This window comes from Leguminivora glycinivorella, chromosome 19 (assembly GCF_023078275.1).
Source record: "Leguminivora glycinivorella isolate SPB_JAAS2020 chromosome 19, LegGlyc_1.1, whole genome shotgun sequence".
Lineage (NCBI taxonomy): Eukaryota > Metazoa > Arthropoda > Insecta > Lepidoptera > Tortricidae > Leguminivora > Leguminivora glycinivorella.
This window is the reverse complement of record NC_062989.1, coordinates 7,774,916-7,800,168: the sequence shown is the minus strand read 5'-3', so window position 1 is coordinate 7,800,168 and position 25,253 is coordinate 7,774,916. Positions and strand designations below refer to the sequence as shown.

The window sequence follows — 25,253 nt, the reverse complement described above, 5'->3', positions numbered from 1 at the left end:
TGTCAGTCTGTCTGTCTGTCTGTGGCATCGTAGTTCCCGAACGGATGAACCGATTTAGATTTAGTTTTTTTTTGTCTCAAAGCTGAGTTAGTCTGGAGTGTTCTTAGCCATGTTTCATAAAAATCTGTCCACTATGTCACGGTTGGGGGTTTTTTCAAAATTTTAATTTTGTGGTTAGGTTATATATCTTCTATGGTATTGGTTTGCAGGTGCTGATCCAAGGCAACATGGAGTGGGACAGAGCCATTCGGATATCAGGACAATGTTTTGTCAACCATCAAATGGGAAGGACTGGCTGAAAACGAGCTTCCTAATGTGAGTAGCAGCCGAATAGAAAAAAACTATTTTGTCAAAATTGAGTTTTACCATAATTCCTTGTTCACATCACAGAGGAATGAGTAAATGTCACTATAACTATGCCTATACAAATAACTCGCATTATTTTCTTCTCGTTGAGGATTTGGATTTACCCCTCCCTCTCCATCCATCAACCTTCATCTCCAACATTCTTCTGCCTATATAACATTCATCCCCCATTACATGACCGTACCACAACCTGCCACTTGTAATCATCTTTTTAATTGCCGTTATAGATGCGCTTCAAATTCCCCTATTAATATAATCATTGTCTGATCCGAACCTGCCACTCCATTCTGTTATAGTTTCAAAGTTCCCCTACTACTCCATTTCTGATCATCCATCTCAACATTTTCGTTTCCGCTACGTGCACTCTCCTTTCATCCTCCACCTTCGTCGCCCAGTATTCAGATCCATACAATTCTTCTCCACACATGTTGGGGCGGAAAACCGCCTTAAACATGTTTTCTTTGTTTTTATGTTGATTTTAATGACTATATTCGCCTGCTAAATAAATTTCCCTGTGTGGTGACGGGTAAATTTCACCACCCCCTTTCTTCCCGTGGGTGTCGTAGAAGGCGACTATGGGATATGGGTAAAATTGTGGCTGGCAACCTGTCACTGCAATGTCACAGTTTCGTTTTCTTTCAACCCCTTATTTGCCAAGAGTGGAACTGAAGCTTTAGTAGTTTCATGTGTTCTGCCTACCCCTTTATGGGATACAGGCGTGATTGTATGTATGTATGTATGTATGTATGTATGTGTAAATAAATTTCAAGCAATTAAAGTTCAAATTTTGTACAGAACTATCCATACTAATATTATAAATGGGAAAAAATGTGTGTCTCTTTGTTTGTCCGTCTTTCACGGCAAAACGGAGCGACGAATTGACGTGATTTTTTAAGTGGAGATAGTTGAAGGGATTGAGAGTGACATAGGCTTCTTTTTGTCTCTTTCTAACGCGAGCGTAGCCGCGGGCAAAAGCTAATATACAATAAACAATTTGATACAGTTGCAAGTGCACAAGCTGCCACTAGGCGAAAAGAAGATCCGCGTGATGAGTCTCAACCCTGAGTCCACCAACAGCATCGTCACGAACTATTACCAGGGAGAGGCCACGACTCGTGAAGACACCGCTACGCTCGAGGTTCTCATGGTGAGTCCTGCTATAAATAAGTGATGAGTGACCCTAACGCCTCAGCCACGACAGCGGTGAGCGGCAGCCATACGTGCGAATGAAAAGTCCCATCGCTGTGTCTCGCTCCAATGTATGGCCGCCGCTCACCGCTGTCGCGCTTAGACAAATGTGGCTGAGCCGTGAGTCTACCAATGTACCCTATGTAATAAATAAATAAATAAATAAATATTATAGGACATTCTTACACAGATTGACTGAGCCCCACGGTAAGCTCAAGATGGCTTGTGGTGCAGGTACTTAAACAACGATATATATAATATACAAATACTTATATACATAGAAAACATCCATGACTCAGGAACAAATATCTGTGCTCATCACACAAATAAATGCCCTTACCGGGATTCGAACCCGGGACCGCGGCGTAGCAGGCAGGGTCACTACGCGCTAGGCCAGACCGGTCGGTGTAATGTGTGTAATTGTGTATGTCTGTGTGTGATCGACACTGTCTTCTTAGATCCATAACCTCCATAAATATTCAGCCTACTCGCCTAAATCCAGAGTACCTCTATGAATATGAATCTTTAGAACCTGTCCTGTAAACACAAAAATTTAAATATTTCAAAAGCTATACTTGATACGGACAAAAGTAATCTCAAAGGAACTGTTGCATTTATTTTGAAAACGTTTGCGCTAGTGTTGTTGGTTTTTTTAACCCCCGACGCAAAAACGACGGGGTGTTATAAGTTTGACGTGGCTGTCTGTGTGTGTCTGTCTGTTTGTCTGTATGTGTGTCTGTTCATGGCATCGTAGCTCCCGAACGGATGAACCGATTTAGATTCAGTTTTTTTTTGTTTGAAAGCTGAGTTAGTCGGGAGTGTTATCCTTATCAGCCACGTTTCATGAAAATTGGACCACTGAGTCGCGGTCGGGGCATTTTTCAATATTTTAATTTTGAGGTTAGGGTATTAAATATAAACTGGCCAGTGATTGACCTTAGCGCACCTGATGGAAAGTGACGACAACGGTTAAATCAAAAAGGTAAAATACATATATGTACCAAATAGTGATATGTTTTTTGTAATGTAATTACTGTGAGACTATCCCTTTTAGACTCTTCACACGTTTCAGACATAGCCGTGTGTTGTTTGATGGGGGATGACAGCAAACTTCATAGAATACAATTTTACACATTTCCAGTAAAGTTGGATCCTCTTTACCAAGAATTGTGAATGAGGATCTCTAACATGACAAAATGATACAAAATTTTAGAGTGGATTTTATCATAGAAGTGATACTGTAGTATTAACCTTTAAATGCATGATTTTTTGTATTACTTCAAAAAAAATGAAATAAATGGGTAATGTTGTATAAATTGAAGGAAAAATAAAGAAAAAAATCCTAGTAATTAAAAATATGATTTTCAAAAAAGGCTTGATGCATATATGTATACATCACTATGCATTTTAAGGGTTAAAGTGCAAGTAACCAATCTTAAACTGAAAGCCCTTCTTACCAATCTTAAAAACTGAAAGCCCTTCTTACCAATCTTAAAAAGCTACTGAAACTCTACCGAGAAGAGTTTATAAAGGATTTCTAGTTGTATTCTCGTATGTTGTCTATGTAGAAAGGTTTTTATATTAAAGGAAAAAATGGAAAAATTTACGCTTCCGGCGGGACTTGAACCCGCATCATTTGCAATCCGTGCAAGGCTCTTAACCAATTGAGCTACGGAAGCCACGCCGGACATCGCAAATCTTTCCATGCCTTTCCTTATGTACACACGTCTTGGGGTGACGTCTAGCGCCATCTACCGACAGACTATTACATCTTGTAACGGCACTGGAGTCTCAAGTTATATTGAGAATTCACCAGTAACAATGTGCTAACCCATACTAAATTTATTTTTAACAAGCAGAAACGTCTGCTAACGATTCTAAACATTTTTATATTAAAGGAAAAAATGGAAAAATTTACGCTTCCGGCGGGACTTGAACCCGCATCATTTCCTTTTTTTTCCTTTAATATAAAAATGTTTAGAATCGTTAGCAGACGTTTCTGCTTGTTAAAAATAAATTTAGTATGGGTTAGCACATTGTTACTGGTGAATTCTCAATATAACTTGAGACTCCAGTGCCGTTACAAGATGTAATAGTCTGTCGGTAGATGGCGCTAGACGTCACCCCAAGACGTGTGTACATAAGGAAAGGCATGGAAAGATTTGCGATGTCCGGCGTGGCTTCCGTAGCTCAATTGGTTAAGAGCCTTGCACGGATTGCAAATGATGCGGGTTCAAGTCCCGCCGGAAGCGTAAATTTTTCCATTTTTTCCTTTAATATAAAAATGTTTAAAATCGTTAGCAGACGTTTCTGCTTGTTAAAAATAAATTTATGTAGAAAGGTATTTCCTTTCCTATTTCTAGCCAAACGTACAATCGTTGGCACTCCTTGGCGAACGATATACAATTAGTTTGTCGCTCTAACACGGAAGAGCGTTAGAAACAGATTACTACGGTACGATACGGAGCTCTAACTATTGTGCGTTTGGCTAGAGGCCTTTTTCTTTGTAAATTTGCACACGCCTTCATTATTTGACTCGTTAAAGTTTTCTGAAAGGTCTAATCAAGATGTTTCTCAGATGGTAATGGAGGAGCCGGTTTTCGACGTCCTGCGAACCAAGGAGCAGCTCGGCTACAGTGTATTCAGTATGATGCGGTACACGTTCGGAGTGCTGGGAGTCAGTGTCACCGTCAACACACAGGCCGACAAGTTCAGGTAGTCTTTATTTTAAAACACTCTTATGGTACTCCCACATTGGCTTAGAATGTCATTGCCATCACTCTGTTCCTATTATACAATGTTATATAACATTCCACCACGACCAGTCTGGCGCAGTCGGTAGTGACCCTGCCTGCTGCGCCGCGGTCCCGGGTTCGAATCCCGGTAAGGGCATTTATTTGTGTGATGAGCACAGATATTTGTTCCTGAGTCATGGATATTTTCTATGTATATAAGTATTTATATATTATATATATCGTTGTCTGAGTACCCACAACACAAGCCTTCTTGAGCTTACTGTGGGCCTCAGTCAATCTGTGTAAGGATGTCCTATAATATTTATTTATTTATTTATTTATTTATTTATAACAGCCAAAGTGGGAACATCATTATGAATTGTGACGACTTTTTTCTAAAATACGAAAGACATGCCAAAAAAAAAATACTTTATGCTCATTTGTTGATACTGGAATGTCATACACTAACGTAAAGCTGGCTATTCAGTAATTTGAAATGTGGAACCTACGAACGACGAATTTAGCGTTTTTTTTGTATGGGGATTTAAATCTACTTCTGCTGTGTGATGTTAACGTGTCTGTCAACTGTTTCATGCGACTGGCCCTAATTTTTATTTAATTTGTCTCAGTGTTTCGCACGTGGACAGTCGGATAGAGGCGTTCATGAAGAAATTCTCGCGCGACGTCCGTCGTCTCAACGAGAAAACCCTCGCAGCCACCAAGAGCTCGTTGGTTCAACTGAAGCATACGACTGACTACGAACTTAAGGAGGAGGTAAGGATTCAATCAATCAATCAATCAATCAAAATATTCTTTATTCAAATAGGCTTACAATAAGCACTTTTAAATTGTCAACAATGTACAAAATTCATCTTGTTCTAAATATCAGAGCAATTTATTGGTGCAATAAACAATATTGTTTTAAAACTTGAATTAATAAAATTATAGCAATTTAAATTGTATAAAAAATACTAGTCTAAAAACTTCTAGAATAAATTCTAAATGTCAAAAAACAACACAACGATTTACAACTACAAATACTCTCAACTCTATACTTATCCAGATTTAGACGATCATAAACTCTCGCGTGACGTTCATAGTTTTGGTGAGTAAACTTCACTTGTTCAATTCACGTTTACTTACCCAAATAGTGGTATTCGTGGATTCTCGCTCGATCTGTGCACTTACCCTGTAGGCCTAGCACATGATGGCCACGAGATTATGTCACCGCGAGATAGAGCACACGTCTTCTTCTAATTCTAATATCTGGACGACCAAGCTTCGCTCGGTTCTATTTTAATATATCACGTCTTTAGATAAAAAAAACTCTTATAAATACAAAAAAAAAGACAAAAAACAAAAACTTAATTTCTGGCCGGGATTCGAAACCCTAACACCTACGATCTATCTGCGTATATTTTAGATCGACCTCGTACGACTGAGCTAAGCGGAATCGATGCGCGCGCGGCGAAATTAAACGACCATATTTTAGGTTTACTAACGCGAAAGAAAAACTCATGAAAACTCGAAAATTCGCGTTTTCCGGGATCTAAGGCTACGCTAGATCGATTTTTCACCCCCGAAAACCCCCACATAACAAATTTCAGCGAAATCGTTAGAGCGGTTTCCGAGATCGTCGGTATATATAAATAAATAAATATATATACAAGAATTGCTCGTTTAAAAGTATAAGATTAATGACATAAGGACGGGTAGTCTATCTCGCGGCGACATACTCTCGCGGCCATCATGTGTTAGGCCTACTGGTAAATATAAATACGCAGATCCTTCACCTCCTCATCTTCTATCACTGACTACTAAATTCCGCTTCTATCGTTTCTCTTTCTCTCACTTGTATAGTTTCAATGCGTATACCCATAGTACAGTATAATAAAGAGTACTATCGTACAGTATGGCCCCTCCCGCTCTTCGCTGAAAGCGCCGGCCACCCCCTCTCGGTTACCGCCTGTCATATTTCACTCATACAATCATAGTACGAGTTCATCTACCCGTGCTTAGACTGTGTGCTAGGAACGCGCCTCTTTCATATATTTGATCGCCAGTGTCCGAGATGTGCCCATAGCATAAATTAATTATTTCGTTATATGGTATTAGGCAAAAGTGTGTTGTATGTACTATGTACCCAAGAGTTCTCTGATGTTTACTATTGTAGTTATACTAGTTACTGTAAATATCGATAAGCGAAACTACGTTTCATTTGTGAAATATGTGTTTATTATATTTATTTATTATTTATTTGATACACTAGCAGCTCTTCGAGCTGATGCGTGTATTTGTGTTTATTTTGCACTTTTCAAAGTTCTAATATAATTGTCCAGTCTATTTTTGAAACAGTACAATTTATTTCAGGTTGAAAGGAATTGGAGAGAAATTGTTAGCAGGGAGTACCAGTTCCAAAGACTGTTTTTAGAGGTAAGACACATTATACAGAAAATATAATAATAAAGAATTAATTTCGGTTAAAAACTGCTCGGAATTTTGTAGGAACAAAAATTAATTTTATTACTTAAAAAAAAGATAAAAGTAACCATAGTCTGTATTTATGTTTTAGGCGGACGCCATAGAGAAAATCAAACTGTCAGATCTCAGGAGTTGGGTCGAGAACCACTTCTCGACCGGAAACAAGTCGAAATACAGGAAACTTTCTATACAGGTAATTTTTTAATTTTTTTCCTTACTTATTTATGATCAAATGTCTATTGCACAGATTCTCAGGTATTTTGACCGTATTTATTATTCATGCTAGCGTTTTCGCGGCCTAACACCAGGGTCCACTTTCAAACTCAATCTATTTCACGTCACTCAGTCTTTGGCGCCCCCAAGTATAAGATCCTTTCATATTCCCATTACGCTACTAAAGGCTCATTCAGACGGTGCGAGAACTCGCATGCGAGTTACATTACATTGCGGTATTTCGTCACTACTTTGAAAAAATCTCGTATCTCACACTGCTCCTCAAAGTTAAAACGCAGTAAGTATATGCATTGCATTTTTCTTTTCATTGACAGAAGAAGATACAAGTTTTTTTTTTCAAAGTAGTGACGATTTGATGGCTGTGCAAACTTGCAAGTATGTAACCTCAACAGCCTGAAATGTAACTAAAATCGCATGCGAGTTCGCACGCCGTCTAAATCAGGCCTTAGGCCTACCGTTTGATCTAGGACAGGAAAAACATTCTCCTTCAAATCTGACAAACTTACTTTTTTTTTTTCAGATCGTCGGCCACAAATCGGCCACCCCCAACAATACCACAGCGCCCGCCAGCGCGCCCACAGGCTACGCGCTCCGCATACTTACTAGCTCCGAGCCAGGAGACAGTGTGGAAAACATCGCTGACTTCATAACCGATGTTCCCGCCTTCAGCAAGGCGTTGCCTTTCATATATGTGCCGCAGGTCGAACTCGCTACCTGTTAGATCGTACTGTCCAATCGCATATCGCTGACTGTGTGATTCAACCTCGGTATACTTAGTGTGTTTTCACATTATCCGATCCGATATCGGATGTAGGACCGATATCCCATACATTTAGCGCCATCTTTAATTTTTGCCTTTGAAACACTTCTGACATCCGATATCACTTATGTTCGGGCTTACCACTCAAACTCGTATTAACAGCCCGGCCACGACATTGGTCTAAGCGCGACAGCGGTGAGCGGCAGCCATACGTGCGAATGAAAAGTCCCATCGCTGTGTCTCGCTCCAATGTATGGCCGCCGCTCACCGCTGTCGCGCTTAGACCAATGTGTGCTGAGCCGTAATAATCGCTTTAACACATCTCGACAATGGCGATCAAATGTATGCAAGAGGCGCGTTCCTAGCACACATTCTAAGCTCGTGTAGTTGAACGCGTACCATACTTGTATGAGTGAGATATGACAGATCGACTGTTCGCGTTATTGACAGGCGGAAACTGTGAGGTAACCGAGCGGGGGTGGGCGGCAATTTCAGCGGGGAGCGGGAGTGGCCATACTGTACGATAGTACTCTTTATTATACTGTGGCTCTAGTATGCAGATTGATCTGCGATACGAGATTGAGTCATAAGATGTAACTATATGAGTTTGAGTCACACAACCCTCGATATAAGTTTCGTTTGCTGAATGGAAACCAGCAGGTTATCTGCTTTTGAACAGTTACACACCGTGAGAGTCAAATTAGTCTCCTCAAATCTTATATATGTTACAACGTTACATAATGTAGTCAAAAACCCGTTTTCTATTTAAAACTTGTATTTGGAAAAGACATTTCATTTGATCAATATACTTTGTTATCTGTCGTTCATTCTCGTTGCATCGGACGTTTTCGTATTCGTTTTCACATTATCCGATCCGGTATCGGATGTAGGACCGATATCCCATACATTTAAGCCGCCATCTTTGAATTTTACCTTTGAAATCCTTCCGACATCCGATATCGGATCGGATAATGTGCAAACGCACTGAACCTTAAGCTCTTATAAACTAGGTACTAATTTAAATACTCCATTGATAGAAATTAACAGGCAATGTCTTTGTGCAATACGTAATAAAGAATTGAAGTAGTTATTTGAAATCAAAAAATTACATTGTAATAGATAGTACCGACTCTAAAATACTCCAAAAACTTGTAATCATCATAGTTCTATAATGCCGACAATGAAAAAAAAACGATTTTGTTAGTCTATTGTTATTATTCCAAGAAAATTACTATTATTAGCTATAATTTGTTTTAAATATTGAACACGTCAATATTTATCATTGTAATATTTTAGTTTCTAATCAAAATGTTATTGACCAATCTGTAATGAAATGGCATAAGACTTGCTTCAATGGTGTTCAATATTATGTAGTAACTCTTGTAGTATATATTTTTGACATCGATATTCTAAAACATAAGGTCTTATTTGGCTTTTGCAATATACACAAGTATATATTATATATCGTAGACATATAGGCTAGTTTTTTGTTGTTTATATATTTGCTGGCTTGTTTTTTACTTTGTAAAAAAATATTAGTATAATGCTATGTATATAAAATGTTTTATAAAAATAGCAAATATGGGCTACAATACTGTGGCAGTGCAGGAAACTTAATGTAAATAAGTTTTGTATTTAAATATAATTATTGCAAATGATGATGTGGAACAAATAAAACTCGTTTTGTTCGATTTGACGTGTTTTTTTTAATATCACAATATATGGATAACAAGGTCATACTAACAAGGAAAGGTACCCTTACTATCCCCCTCCGATTTGATAGATTATATATATGTTATAGAGTAGTCAAAAATAACGGACACGTAGTTTTTTATAGCAGCCCAAACTCATCCTGTTGGGAGAAATTGTCCTTCAAAGTCCCGAAAAGTGACAACCCTCTAAATTCTTCAGGGGGATTTGTTCAATCATACTGATAATTAATTATTGATTTCGTTATAATGTTAGAGAACATGAAAAAATAAGGGACACGTGTTCTGCGTTTTCACCTCAAACTCATATTTCATATAAAAAAAAAGACTTAAACACCTAACCACTTCTCATTAGTACAGGCTGCCCCTCTAGCACAACTTGCCTTGTCGCGTGCGAGTCCCTACTTGAAGTCGCGCTTAATGTATGGACTCGCGCGCGACAAGGCAAGTTGTGCTAGAGGGGCTGGTAGGGCATGTCTCGAAAGTAATAAAAACATAAGTCTGTAGTAACGTAGAACTCAACATCATAGTGTAATAATGGAGAAAATGGATCGGTTACAATAGGCGAGACGACTAAAAAAAAACGAATTAGTCGTCAGTTAGATTATCAAAGGATTTTAGACACGTATTTTTTCTTTTTTCTCGTAAACGAAAAATGACGACGGTACAGTGCGTTGAAGTTTCGCGTGACGTCACCTAGGTACAATTTTTACTTAGAAGTGACGTCACAAGCCCCCACTCCGGAACTTTGATGCTCTATATCTTTGTATTTTTTCATTAATTAGAAAAAGCGAAAAATATGTGTTCAGTATTTTTGGACAATCTTACTGACGGACTAAACAGAATGCCATAATGTCCCTCAGTCGCGATTTGCCCCGCTGTACATTATATTACAATAAAATTAGCAGTTAGTTCTAGAAGACGATCTCGATGCGGCCGTCCAGGTCGCGCAGCACGGCGCCCTGGTGCCGCAGGTATTGCTGCAGCATCACGTAGTCCAGCTGCAGGTTCTCCAGGTTCTCGCGGTTTGAAGACAGCATCTGAAATTTTTAACACATTCACTACCAGACAAAAAATGGCGCTATACTTCAGAAACCGGTAAGTTTTATAACCGCCGGCTTGTGGGTAGGGATGTCACGAATGTCGCATAAGTCACATTCGCGAATGCGAATGCGAATATTCAGAATGCGAATGTGCGGATGCGAATGCGAATATCGCTGAATTTCATAAAAAACCGCTAGGTAAAAAATTTAAAATGCTTACTATTGGTCAAAATGCCGAGTACGAACTTCACGCCGTCCGAATTTGACCTATCTATCGACAAGTAGCAATTGGAGCGGCCGGCGCGGGCGAGGAACAAGCTGCGACTTGCACCACACATTCGCATTCGCAAAACATTCGCATCGTTTGAAGCGAATGCGAATGTCAATGCAAATGTTTGAAAGAATGCGAATCTTTCGCATATGCGAATGCGAATGCAAATATTCGTAACATCCCTACTTGTGGGGCAAGAACTCGCCCAGCAGGGTTTTCCGGCATCTCAGCGAAGTTCACGAGTGTCTACCAGATGGGTTTTTGGTTGCGAAAATAGGCGGCAAATTGCTGATATGATGATGATGAACACAGTCAGACATTACTACGTTTTTGTCAGAAGATTCTATGATGAGTTTACCGTGTAGCCGCTGCCGCCGTCGCCGATGTAGTTCTGCGTGACCACTCGATAGGTGGCGCTGGGGTCTAGCGGGAGGTACCGCGGCACCGAACAGTCGGTACAGCGCACTGAGGCTGACACCACCCGCGAGTTGACGGGGGCTGACGCGTTGTAGACCACACGGAGACCTGGAAATGATGTTAGGGGTTTGATATGGTATATGACAATTTTATATGAGAGCTGCACTATGCTAGCGTTGAGCTGGTGACGACTAGAGTTGTGCTCGTTCACTGAAAAGATTGCTCCCAACTAGTATGATCTCCTAAGTGTACTAGTTCGTTCTTTTAGGACATTTAGTACTACTGTACACCGAGAGAGCGAGAGACAAATTGTGCAATGGCGTACAGTAACGCTCGCTGGTAGTAGCCGAGAGCTAATTGGCCGTTCTCGCGCGCTCTCGGTCCGAGTCAGTCGGTTCTAGTTCGGTTGCGGTCGGGTCACACGGATCGCTTTGCTGTCATTGTCACTTCTCAGCTCTTCGCTTCTTTCGTTCCCATTCTGTTGCGCGTGTGTGAGTGTACTAAATGTACTAGAGAGAGGAAAAATTTGGGAGTAGTTCGATCTAGTACAGTGCAGGGAATCGTGTATTTTGTACTATTAGTACACAAGCCTAGTGACGACATAGTTTCAGGTACACTCATTATCAACAACGGCTGTTATAGTCTACTAGTCCTATTGTCATATTTTCCAACAGAGAACTCTCGTACACATGTTAGATATTCTCAATAGACAAAAAAAGGTTCTTCATTGCAGCATGCGTCCAACTAGAAGTTCCCAGGCTTCAATTACAGAGAATTCCAGCGTTTCCAGCAGATACTTTCTTTTTAGGCGGGACACTTAAGACTTTCAAATGGCATATTTACTTATTTAGCTTATAATTTACAACCCACCTCCGATTTGCAGCATACGTCCACTATAGAAGTTCCCAGGCTCCATGAAGACACCCACGGAGAATTCCAGCGCTTCCAGCAGATACTCTCCCTTCAGATCATACACCTGGACGTAGTTCTCGAACGGTATCGCCATCAGAAGGCCCTCTGTCGTCACCTCTGTAAACGAGATATATACTCGTAAATAAAAATGTTTTCGATCTACTTGACAAGTGGTCTGGGCATTTTTGGAAAAATTTACGCTTCCGGCGGGACTTGAACCCGCACCCTTTTTGCAATCCGTGCAATGCTCTTAACCAATTGAGCTACGGAAGCCACGCCGGACATCGCAAATCTTTCCATGCCTTTCCTTATGTACACACGTCTTGGGGTGACGTCTAACGCCATCTACCGACAGACTATTACGTCTTGTTTTTTCCTTTAATATAAAAATGTTTAGAATCGTTAGCAGACGTTTCTGCTTGTTAAAAATTAAGTGGTCTGGGGCCCGTTTCTCGAAAGGTATGTACAAGCCTTGTATTACAAGTGCGCGAACTGTCAAATCATATGGGTTGTCATGGAAACACACTTGTAATACAAGGCTTGTACCTATCGAGAAACGGGCTACAGGTCAGTGGGTAACTAGTAACTCTGTATGTGAAACTATGGTCCTGAGTTCGAACCACGGAAAGGGCATTTTTTTGTGTGATGAACACTTTTTTGACGTGATAACGTCTAATAACTCGTTACTACGGGCAGCATGCACGAAAAAGATGACGTCATTGTCCCGTTTCGCAATATAGCTTTTGCGCCATCTATTGGCGCGCGTTGGAACTAAGCGGCTGATCGATGCGCTCGGTATGGTTATAGCGTGTGGCCTGAGTAAAGCACCACAGCTGGGACAGATGGCGCGCCCGTGTGTTGTTCTCGACAAAATTAATTATTTTAATTTATACGACTTTTTACAGAACATATCCCGTCTGAACTCATCATAGATTTAGAATTATTAAACTAGATTGTGTAGTTAGGTCAAAAAGTGTGTCCACATGAGAGGTCATTGTTTGGGCTGGTGTCCCTCTCGCACTTACTGACAATGTCAACATTATTCAGTGAACGTCGTTTTTAATTATACAAATCTTTGATTTATTGGCATCAAAATAATTACATTGTAATTATTTTCCAATTCTTTGAAATATATCGAAACCCTAGTTTGAATATAACACTAAAATAATATAAGAAGTTATAAAGTCAGGTAATATATATAAATACTACTATTATGGCTCATTAACACTGGCCACACGTGCGAGAGGGACACCAGCCCAAACAATGCCCTCTCATGTGGACCGTTTTCGATAGTTCAGAATAGCGAAAACGGTCACCTTTTTGTCTCAGTAATAAGGTTCAATTTAGTATGGCAAAAAATGTGATTCCGCTGTCCCCTGTCTTTGGAACTCACTGACAATGACATTTGGGCCGCTAAACATGGTACAATAGGGACTGAGCTCACACTTTTTTGCCATACTAAATTGAACTTTATCACCGGCGCAGAAAGGCGTTCTTGTCAGACTAGTAAAAGTTTTTGGCTTAACAACTCAATCTAGCTTAATATATATAAATCTATGGCATAGAACAACATGTCGGGTCCCTATATATAGGTCTAAGGTTTTATTTGAAAATTGAAATGGTCATACAATGCCAAAAATTGTAAGTATTTGCAATATTACTTTCTATTATAGTAAAACATATATTTTTTAAGGATTATAATATATATACGTATGTTTTTTCATAGCCAAATCTCTGCTTTGGCAAACATTGCCATCATTGCGGTAAATGGATGGAGCGAAGAGCTTTGAGGAAAGATTGTAAGTATTCACTTCTGATAATTGTGTTAAAGGCTTTTTATCTATCTACTCACACCAGTATTACCAAAAGTTATTGGCAAATCACTAGAAAGAGTGCAGAGGAAGTTATGTAGGCACATTTACAAACGACTGTACGGGTATTACCCATATATGTATCCATCTCTATTCGTAACAGGCCCCGTAGCCGAATGGCATTTCTCCGACGCCAAACGAAAGCGATACGCCGCTGGCTCTGTCGCGCCAATACGCAAGCGCGATAGAGATAGATATCTACTAGCGCTTCGTTTCGTGAGCGTTTCGTGAGCGATTGTGCCATTCGGCTAGCCACCCAGGAATGGTTGGTCTTCAAACTCTAGAAACCAGACGGAAACTGCTGCATATTATGCATTACCGCCAACTGTTTCACCATAGAGTAGATGACGCATCCGTGCTTGAGAGAATGGGGCTGCAAGTGCCAAGAGCGAATGTGGTGGTTGGCATGCCGGGCGCGGTGCCGGCGCGGCGGCGGCGGCGCCTGTTCGCGGCGGCCGGCGCACCGCTCGAGCCCGAGCTGCTCTTAACCGCATCATGTTGGAGACAGACGATATTGACATATTTGCTGATAGTGTTGGTGTGTTTTACAGAAAACTCTTAAGGTTCATAGACTCTACACTCCTTAGGTGATTAAGTAATGTAATAACCATAGTTTAACTTTTAAGTGTGTTTGCTTTTATTTATGTCAATTTAACATGTACATAATTATATTACCACATAAGTGCTTTGGTGAAATACTGTTAACTTTTGTGTATTTTTAATAAATAAATAAAAAATCGTGAAAAAAGTCCCAGAACGGGCCCCGTTTGCTATACTCTGACCGCCCCTGTCTATACTACTGTAATGTTTGACGTTATCACGTTAAACTACCGTCCGTAAACCGACTTTACAGACAACCAATTTTTTTATACCACGTCGGTGGCAAACAGGTATACTGTCCGCCTGATGGAAAGCGGTCACCCTAACCTATGGACGCCTGCAACTCAAGGGTTGTCACATGCGCGTTGCCGACCCATTAGAAACTAGTACACTGAGGTACATTTGTTTTCTTAAGCGAACTTGGTTCCGATCGACTCGCATTGCTTTGTTAATAACTATCTATCAAGAAACACCTTGAGGTCCCTTTGCGAACAGCACCACAAATAAGATCCTACTTATTTCTGTTTTGACTACCCTAAAGTCGAAAGGGATAGCGCCACGCTTGGCACGCTTTACTTAGAAAGAGAGAACACGATTCCTTGAATCGCTGTCAAACTTCGGATTGGTATAAAGCTTATTTTCTGTACGATTGTACTATTATATTCTATGTATACTTACCGCCACGATCAATGGCGGCCCGCAGACCGCCAGCGTTGATCAAACAGACATGCGCTTCGGCCCACGACCCGGACGGAGCGCGCTCCATTAACTGTAATACATTATATTTACAATTATTAAACATTTCAAAAATACCATATAATTAGGTATGTAGTTGGAAGAGCCAGTTATTCGCATATTTGTGCAAGCACCATTACCTAGGTAAGATCAGACCATCACAAGCCCATACCATTTGATAGCGCCGGAGACAAGATAAATTTTCGTGAAGACGTGGCATATGGGCATCATAATGTCAGGAACAGCGCTGTACGAGAACACGAACCAAGCGAGCCAAGCGTGCAGTGTTTGTGATCAATCTCCTGAGTTTATCAAGCGATTTGGTGTGTTAGCGACTGGGATATGACATGTCTTTCTCACCTGCTGGAGGAAACCGTCGCAGGCCCAGCTGCCGATGTTGCACTCCCGAGAGTAGCAAGATCGGCTGAGGGGAGTCAGCAAGCGACCTAACACTTCTTTACCCACGGCGTCCACTTCAGCTCGCCATGGCTCTAGTTCCGCCATCATTTGAGGGTCTGCAAAGATAGAACTGAGATATTATATAAGTAGTAGTAGCTGGCGTCTCTTTGCGCAAATTCATGCTAAGAAATGCTATTACATTGCTAAACCGCAACGTTACAATAACTGCCTCTTCTCTCTACGAAGCATCGTCGTCAGGGTCATAAGATGCTGAAGGGCATTTTCCCGAGCGACCAATCACTTTAGACTTCGGTGGCAGCATTATTAGCATGAGTTTTCTTCGTTTCTGGTATATATCCGCCTTCTACGTAATTGATAAAATTTCAGTCATTTACTTAAAAATGTTGCCACCGAAGTCAAAGCGGTTGAACCGCTCGGAGAAATGGCTTGAAAATATTTGTGGCCTGGCGTCTGACCATGATAAAACCACAAACATGAGTAAAGAACATTTTTCTTAACTTTAGTAGGCATCAAAAACAAAATACGTTAATATTTGCTTCTTTAAGTACCTTGCACGATAGACGTTCCCAGGAAGATAGGCAGCCCCTCCCAGCCTTGGATGATGCCGGCATCGTCGATGAACAGCTTGATGTTACCCAGGTACCGCGTGTAGCACGACGCTTGGACCACCAGGATCTACCGAGACAATGCTTTATTAAAATTATCAATAATTAATATAAGTTCCTATTTGATTGTATGTATGTTCGAAGCGCTAGAATGCCCAAGTAGATGTAGAAATTGGGAGCAGGCGGTTCTGCGGTTCATAGTCAATTAACACAGTTTTTATTCAATTAAGTTTAAATTAAATTAAAATGTTCGACCAATCTGATATTTCGTCATAAATAACACATCTGGCCCCGTAGCCGAATGGCATTTCTCCGACGCCAAACGAAAACGAAACGCGCCAGTTAGTCGGGCTCTGTCGCGCCAATATGCAAGAGCGATAGAGATAGATATCTACTAGCGTTTCGTTTCGTGAGCGTTTGTGCCATTCGGCTACGCACCCAGGTATAACAAACTCCGTGAGTTTTAACTTAAAGGGTTTATTTTAATATCTGCTTGGAACTGTTCTACGCACTTACAGCTAAAGATAAATTTCATTATAAAGAAATATGCACCGTAAAAAAATCCTCATAGTTCTCACCCGATGTCCATCACTCCTAACCACAGGTGTGGGGTAGTCCCCACCCACAGAGTCACCATTCGGGGAATCCCCATTGTACAGCAACGTGTGCGAGTGAGCGCCCACTATGATGTCGACGGATGATATCTCCGCCGCCATTCGCCTGGAAATCATCACATAGTCCTCACCCGGTGTCCATCACTCCTAACCACAGGTGTGGGGTAGTCCCCACCCACAGAGTCACCATTCGGGGAATCTCCGTTGTAGAGCAACGTGTGCGAGTGCGCGCCCACTATGATGTCCACGGAAGACGATATCTCCGCCGCCATTCGCCTGGAAATCATCACATAGTCCTCACCCGGTGTCCATCACTCCTAACCACAGGTGTGGGGTAGTCCCCACCCACAGAGTCACCATTCGGGGAATCTCCGTTGTAGAGCAACGTGTGCGAGTGCGCGCCCACTATGATATCCACGGAAGACGATATCTCCGCCGCCATTCGCCTGGAAATCAAAATTCGAATCAATACAGTCAGTACCGTGACGTCATTAACTCCACTGTGAACGAATTTAAACTTAGGGCCGGTTGCATCAAACCGTCTGTCACCGTTAAAGCGTTCGTTAAATTGTATTGTATGGGAAGTTCCATAGACGTCTGCTGCGTGACGATGATGTCTGCCAAATGTGGTCGATGCAACTGGCCCTAAGAGAGCAGAATGTGTGTGGCGTTGTGCATTAATTAGTGGCCTACTCAAGATGTCAACCATCGGGATTACTAGTATTATGTGCTGCTAGTGATAGTAACTGTACGTTATTCACTATCTACTTACAAATCAGAAGTGTGGCAACATTGAGACAGCACGATAATGATGTCAAGACCTTGCTCCTCCAAGTTGGCCGCTTCACGATTAACGGCTTGCACCTCGTTTTCCATTACCTTTCCTCCCTTCCTTTCGAACATCCTCCCTAACTCCCTCCTGCCTGCACTCTGTAGCGACGCAGCTCCTCCAATACCACTAATTTACTTACAAATCGGAAGTGTATCCACAGTGAGACAGCACGATGATGATGTCAACGCCTTGCTCCTCCAAGATGGCCGCTTCTCAGTTAACGGCTTGCACCTCGTTTTCCATTATCTTTCCTCCCTTCCTTTCGAACATCCTCCCTAACTCCCTCCTCCCTGCACTCTGTAGCGACGCAGCTCGTCCAATACCACTAATCTACTTACAAATCGGAAGTGTATCCACAGTGAGACAGCACGATGATGATGTCAACGCCTTGCTCCTCCAAGATGGCCGCTTCTCAGTTAACGGCTTGCACCTCGTTTTCCATTATCTTTCCTCCCTTCCTTTCGAACATCCTCCCTAACTCCCTCCTCCCTGCACTCTGTAGCGACGCAGCTCGTCCAATACCACTAATCTACTTACAAATCGGAAGTGTATCCACAGTGAGACAGCACGATGATGATGTCAACGCCTTGCTCCTCCAAGATGGCCGCCTCGCGGTTCACGGCTTCCACCTCGTCTTCCATTATTACGCCGCCGATTGGCGCTGAGAACTGAAATCAAGTGTAATGTCTCAATATTGTCAGAGACTAAATGCATAAGAAATGTTTACCTTGCCCATGGTAGCTAATAATAATATATCTAACAATGCGCCTATCCTTAGAATGTGTCGTTTGTACAATGACTTAGATATGGACATTGATATTTTGAATAGTTCTTTGACTAAGTTCAAAAATGTTTTATTATCCCGAAATTTACAAGTAAGTGATTAACATTTGATTGTATTTTTTGTTTTAAACTCAACTATTGTCGACCTTTTCATTTGTGAAAAATGTATTTAGCGCTAAAATGTTTTTTTATTATAATGCTGTGTACAATTGTAATCGTAATGTAAGTAATATGTAAGTTGCTAATGTAAGGAATAATTTACAATGTTGTTTGCCTGCATTATGTTATTGTACCTATTCATAAAAATAAAATAAATAAATAAATAACACAAAAAGCACTGAATCATTACGAGGTTGATACGGTCTGGGCCATAGATGTCATATATACCATAGATCAAGCAAGCGTATCTACTTAGCGTGTCAAATTAACTCAGTAAAACCCAATGAGTTGTCCGTCTTTAATCGCAGCTTGCAGCTTTCGGGCGTAAATTTTTGTAAGTTGAAGTCAAGAAAAACATTAAAAATGCCTCGTTACGTGATATTTAACTGCAACAACACAAAAAGTATGAATAGTCAAGGGCCTGTGACATATTTAAAATCACAAGCAAATAACAACTTCAATACAAAATCTGACACGCTCGGCCCCTATAATAGATGAACTTGTTTCTTCTATCCAAATCTAGTTCTGTGGTCTGGGCATTAGCCCTTCGAGCCCGATGCACAAAGATTCTGATGGGTAATGTGTATGAGTATATATCGTCACCTACCCCTTCCATACTAAGTATGTCTGATTTCAATAAAAGTGCGCCTTATCACTATCATGAACTCCGCTTCCATCGACAAACTCTATTAGCTATCCCGAGAGCATAAACTCATGTTCTCCTAAATGACATACAGGCTAGTGACAGCGAGTAACTCGTAGTTCCAGGTCCTCCAGTCATAGGCAGGGTACAGAGCATTACTACTTTCGCTCAACCCACCCTCTGTTCCATGGTTAAACTAGTGGTTACCCAGACGGATAAGGTGAAACCGTACCATGAAAACGCGGCACGAAAACCGACTAGCAATACCACAGTCGCGCGCATGCATAGAAACAGCCCTCATTCCCGTTTTATAGATATTTTTAACAAAATTCCCAAAAAAATTAAACTAGAAACAAATCCAACTACTTACCTTTAAAAGAAGCTGCTAATTGATAAGTGCTACTACACCGTGAACGAATTTCTTAACGACGCCAATCTATGATATTACCTAAATTTATTGTACCTACGTATACTTAAATAATTTATATTATTATAATACTGATTAAAACTTAAGTTTGACATAAATTTTACTATGACTGAATATTGAACTGATAGAATAATATAATAATTTATGTCATGTTAGCAAAATGTATTTGTACTACGAGTAGATAGTGTTAGTTATAAGTATGTACTAAAATGCTTTACCCTACCCGGGTCCATGTAACATAGTCATAAGTCCTAGACATAATGCATGTACATGACTGCAATAAACCAATATGAATATAAATAATAGCAATACTAGATAGATACGAACCGTTCTCAACAGCACTCCAATGATGCCGATCCTTCGCCCTTTGCGCTCCAACACGACATGGTTGTGCACGTAGGGCGTCAGCTCAGGCTCGAAGGTCGTATTCACATTCGCTCCCAACATAGGAGCGTTCAGACGCTCCAGGTATGGGAGCAGACCTTCGGGTCCATGGTCGAACTCGTGATTTCCCAGCACCTGGGCAAAACGAACATTTAAACAAAATGACGCTGAAAGTAGCAATGTTATAAAGTTTTGTGTTATTGTATAAAATAAAAAAAAAGATGATTATCATACAGAAATATGTATGTTTTCACTTTTCATGGCGTTTCGTCTCTAATTCTAACCTCCTTATTCATAAACGTTCTCTAAAGTTATCAAGCCGATAAAGTTCGTTTGTCCCTTTTCGACATATTGGTGTGAGAGAAAGAGACAAACGAACTTTATCGGCTTGATAACTTTAGTGAACGTTTATGAATAAGGGGGTTAGTATATAAGCACTTGGTAACACGATTATATCAGTCTAAGTGCGTTTTCAGGTTTTCACATTATCCGATCCGATATCGGATGTTGGACCGATATCCCACACAGTACAGGCGCCATCTTGGATTTTTTCTATTGAAATCCTTCCGACATCCGATATCGGATCGGATAATGTGAAAACGCACTAAGGGTGAGACTTTAACTCGAGGTCTCTGGTTGGACACTCCAGCGCTCTGCTATCTGAGATACCTCATCCATAATCAGCAAATTTTTCCAACATACCTAGAGGTCAATGGCATAGTATATGGTTCAAGTCTCACACAAGGGCCAAGGCGGTAATTTCAATTATAATGCAAACACTTCTACTTGTTAAACATATTTTTTTCTAATATAAACAATCGCAATTGAGGTAAGCAGCGATTACCTTCTTAATATCCTGATAACCTTTTCCGCGTTCATTCCTGTAAGATTATCGCAATAAAAACGTTCCGATAAAAATATTTATCCGAATAGTTTAAGCCATATACCACTCATACGTACTTATCAATCAATCAGTCAACATAATAACTTCTTTATATCTCACACAGACCAAATTAATCAGGTTGTCAAATCAATTTATTTGCGACATTTTTGATAGGCAAATGAAGTCGGATAACAGGTGATAAGTTTGATAAGTATGTGCTCTTTGTTATTTTTTGTGCCTATATCTTATTGAACCTTCATGCATAAGACGGGCATGCAATAGTTAATAGCTGGGTCCACACGGTACGAGGCAGGCCGCGAGGCAATGTGCTCGTGCGGCATCGTCCAATGTAGACGTGTCTTGGCGGAGGAAAGTTTCTCGGTTGAGCAAAACGCAGGCACTGCCTCGGCCGGGGCACTACTACGTAGCACGTTTCCCGCGGAAAATGCCACGCGACGCGCCTTGCTCTGTGTGGACCCGGCTAATGACATACAAATAGATAGATAGTAAGTACGGAAGAGTGATCTACAACATAACTGTCGTTTCCGTGCAATTTTAAGATAAGTATACAAGTTTTTATTTCCGGATTCATTCACGGAGACGTGTACTTTTACTTTACCAGAATTTTATAAGTATTTAACAAATCTACACATCATCGTGAATGACACAATCATGATGATATTTACATAGTAGGACATTTGGCCGGTATACCTACACTAATTGTTATGCTGATTTTTATTATGAAATCACGCGTTTATGGTAATCTTTGTTATGATTGCATTCTATTTATCTTTCCAACCAACAATTCCCAACCATGTCACTTTAGGTGCATTATTGGGTCATTTTATTTTACATAGAAGCGGTTTTCATCTACGCGGATTGAAGGTGTTCACTAGCTATCGTGAGTAGGAGTGGACAAAAACATTTTATCTATTAGGTAGGTACAATGGCAACCAACTCACCCGAGCGATATGCACATATGGCAGCAGATTCATGAAGTGCTACGAGACGTTCCACTGCAGGAAGTTGTACCAAATAGTGACCTGGAAGGTGTCCCCTCCGTTCAGAATCAGAATCAGCACGTTCTTGTATGTGTTTTTATTTCTTCTGTTTGTTACCCTCCGTGAATCTTTCTCACTTGATGGTATCATCGGAAGATCAGCGCTGGAGCCTGGAAGTCACCAGCAACACGCTGAGATGAGGCCATTTCGTGGCACTTCATTCCTTTCTGTCTTGTTGTTATTATGTGTATTTTGTCTTACCTGTGTTCACGAATAAACGTCTATTCTATTCAAGTCCTCCGCCTCTCGCGTCTTTCGAATACCTGTATGCCTCCGCTATATTAGCTAACAAACGATCTTATATGTAGGTAAATATTGATACACACGTGAGCGTCATGCGGCAGCAGGTTCATGAAGTGCTGCGATACGTTCCACCGCAGGAAGTTGTACCAAATAGTGCCCTGGAAGGTGTCCCCTCCGTTCAGAACCAGGGAGTCAGGCTCGGCCTCTCGCGCCAAGCGAATGGCTGTGTAGAGACGCGCGTAGCCCCCGATGCAGGTGTCCGTTGGGCTGCATATTGTGCCAGAGGGACTGATTTCTTCGAAGCTAGAATGGTCAGTAGAATATAATTAGAACAGTCCTTAGATAGCAAAAGGATGGAAAAGTTTTCAAGAGAATATAAATGTTACTGAGCATATTATTCTAGATACCACGCTGTTACGTCGTCGCCCAAATCTAATGTTTAATTTGTTTATTTTTTGTATGTCTTTAGTATTATTTTTTTGTAAGTCTTGTTTTGTATTTTGTAGTTTCACAGTGCCTTGGTGTAAACTGTAATGCTGTGTTACTTTTTGATTAATAAAAATAAATAAATAGATAGGCTCGCGCCTCCTGGGGGGTTACCATGACGTACTAAAGACGTTCAGTTTAGGTTGAGAGAAAGGGACACAGCTATAGCAGTTACATAGCTCCGTCCCTCTCTCTCAACCTAAACTGAACGGCTTTAGCACGTCATGGTAACCCCTCTGAATACAGAAGCGCGTAGTTTTCGATACAGGTGTCAGATGGGCTGCATGTTGTGCCCGAGGGACTAAAATTAGAATTTTGGCGGAGGTGGGCCATTTTTTTCATAGTTGTCCACCCCACATTTTTTGTTACATTGGTATTTCAGAATCGCGAGGTCTTTTGATTGAGGAGACAAAAAATGTCCCAATTTTCCATATATTTTTCAAACCGTCCATTCCCTTACCACCATACAAAATGTATGAAAAAATGGTAAAGGAATGGGAAAAAAACCTTGGGACACTTTTTTTCTCTTATTAGGGTTGAAAGAGCTCGCGATTCTGAGTGGAAACCACATAAAAATGTCCAAATCCAAAAAAAACACTGGTGGAAAACCATAGCTGGGCACCGTTAATCAAATAGTTAACTTCGATAATCGTTAATGCGTTACTATAAAAGTTAACTTCGTTAATCGTTAAAGTGATACATTTCAACAAATTTAACGGAAGTTAAAGTTAATCGATAATCCGTTAATCGTGATAAAAAAATATTTTACTGTAGCTAGTTGCATCAGTTATTAACTATTAAGTTTTTGGGTAAGTTTATTATGTTACTGTAAATGACCGAAGATCGCCAAAATCTCTTGAAAAATCCCAGCTTCACGATCCACGGTAACTTGGTAGATAGCGAGGTCCGCCGAACTCTGGCTTGATGCGTCGGTTGCGCGATTTATGTGCCATGCGTCGTGCCTGATGGTTTACATTCTGTTTCGCGGTTAGTGATGGGTGCAGTAGGACTAATAAACTTTAGCAGGTCTCGAACAAGTGATCCAAAGGCACCAATTGATATGTAGACTGTGAATTTTCGGGAAAATCCTAGGTTTCGCCGCACTCCGGCCTTTTACAGTAGCGGTTAGAGCAAGTTTTACTCGGCGCGTGCGGAACTAGATTAACGATTAACGGACTCGAAGACATTTAACGGAAGTTAACGAATCCGTTAACATTTTTTAAAGTTAACTTAAAAGTTAATCCGTTAATCAAAATGTTAACTTCGTTAATTAACGATTAACGGATTAACGAGTTAATGCCCAGCTATGTGGAAAACTTTGAAAAAAAATGGCCCAGGTCAGACAAAGTATCAAAATAAGTGCACTGAACTGAGACAACATCAACAGTAGAGTGGGCTTTGTTAGAAGACATTGTTGTTCCTTGGCCCTGTTCAGATCAGGAAAACTACCTAACAAGTCAAGCATATTCCCGCATTTATTTACTTATCCTAGCGCTTAATTTAAGAAAAATAGTACTCACTGTGCATGGAAATCATTGAAGTGTATAATATTGAGTTCGTACAATCCCTCCTGCGCCGCCACGGCCGCCAGCAGACACGCCCACACAACCAGGTTCATCGCGACGTCAACACTCGGCCATCGGCCCGCAACTACCGGTAATCCTCGTCGTATCGGAGATAAAACGAATGTGCCTTATTTCATGAAGATAAACAAATGACGATGTATTAAAGTGATAAAATAGTTCTGAATCTTGGTTCAGGGTACAAAGCCAAATACACAAACGCTTACCAATATCGTTATCGTTAGCTATCTCTATTGCTCTTCCGCATTGGCGCGACAGAGCCAGACTGCGTTTCGTTCGGCGTCTAGCGTCAATGATTGTCATTTCGGCTATGTCCAACAGATCTTTAGTATTTTAAACCCCTTTTCTTTAAGATCTTGTTGTGCTCCTGTGTGCGTCTTGTGATTGTTATGGTACATAATCATATACAACCTACCTGACGTAGTAGTTATAACGCATCTAGCAGAACCCTTTCGCCGGCCTCACGCCATTTTTTTCTATTATGCATCCGATTCGCTTCTTTAGGTCCTTGGAGCAATAGCATTCGCCAATGGTGGCAAGTGGTAATAGTGTTGCGAGCATAGTAAAGAGTGTTTGACAGAGAATACAATACTGCAATTATATCAATTGGCAGTCGCCGCTTAGAGACTCAGATGTGCGGTAAATTGCTTGTGATAAGTAGGTAGAGCTAATTTGAGCAAATCGGTACATAATGGGTACACAGTTCCTGTAAAGGTACAGCTTTGCTGACAGTTATGCCAGAGGCGAAATCACATTTATGTAGTAGGCGGATCTACACAGTGAAACGAACGTCGCGCGGCAAATGTCC

The 25,253-nt window shown here is 40.8% G+C and overlaps 2 protein-coding genes across 2 annotated transcripts in view; one reads left to right on the top strand and one right to left on the bottom strand.

Moving 5' to 3' along the window:
- The window catches only part of LOC125236443 (nardilysin-like), a 50,125-nt gene extending 40,670 nt beyond the window's left edge, over positions 1-9,455 (top strand). Inside the window, 8 exon segments of the mRNA XM_048143251.1 lie at positions 210-257; positions 259-315; positions 1,370-1,513; positions 4,133-4,269; positions 4,919-5,063; positions 6,660-6,722; positions 6,862-6,963; positions 7,525-9,455. Coding sequence (XP_047999208.1) covers positions 210-257; positions 259-315; positions 1,370-1,513; positions 4,133-4,269; positions 4,919-5,063; positions 6,660-6,722; positions 6,862-6,963; positions 7,525-7,725 — 897 coding nt within the window. The 3' untranslated portion in view covers positions 7,726-9,455.
- Positions 9,456-10,255: 800 nt separating this feature from the next.
- LOC125236399 (apyrase-like) lies at positions 10,256-24,540 on the bottom strand. The gene is made up of 11 exons (XM_048143188.1): positions 24,383-24,540; positions 22,460-22,679; positions 20,133-20,324; positions 18,331-18,461; positions 17,093-17,237; positions 16,291-16,417; positions 15,683-15,837; positions 15,266-15,356; positions 12,075-12,233; positions 11,146-11,312; positions 10,256-10,513 (listed from the first exon to the last, which is right to left on the bottom strand). The coding sequence occupies exons 1-11, from the start codon at positions 24,478-24,480 to the stop codon at positions 10,388-10,390; spliced, it is 1,611 nt and encodes a 536-aa protein (XP_047999145.1). The 5' UTR covers positions 24,481-24,540; the 3' UTR covers positions 10,256-10,387.
- Between the last annotated feature and the right edge of the window lie 713 nt (positions 24,541-25,253).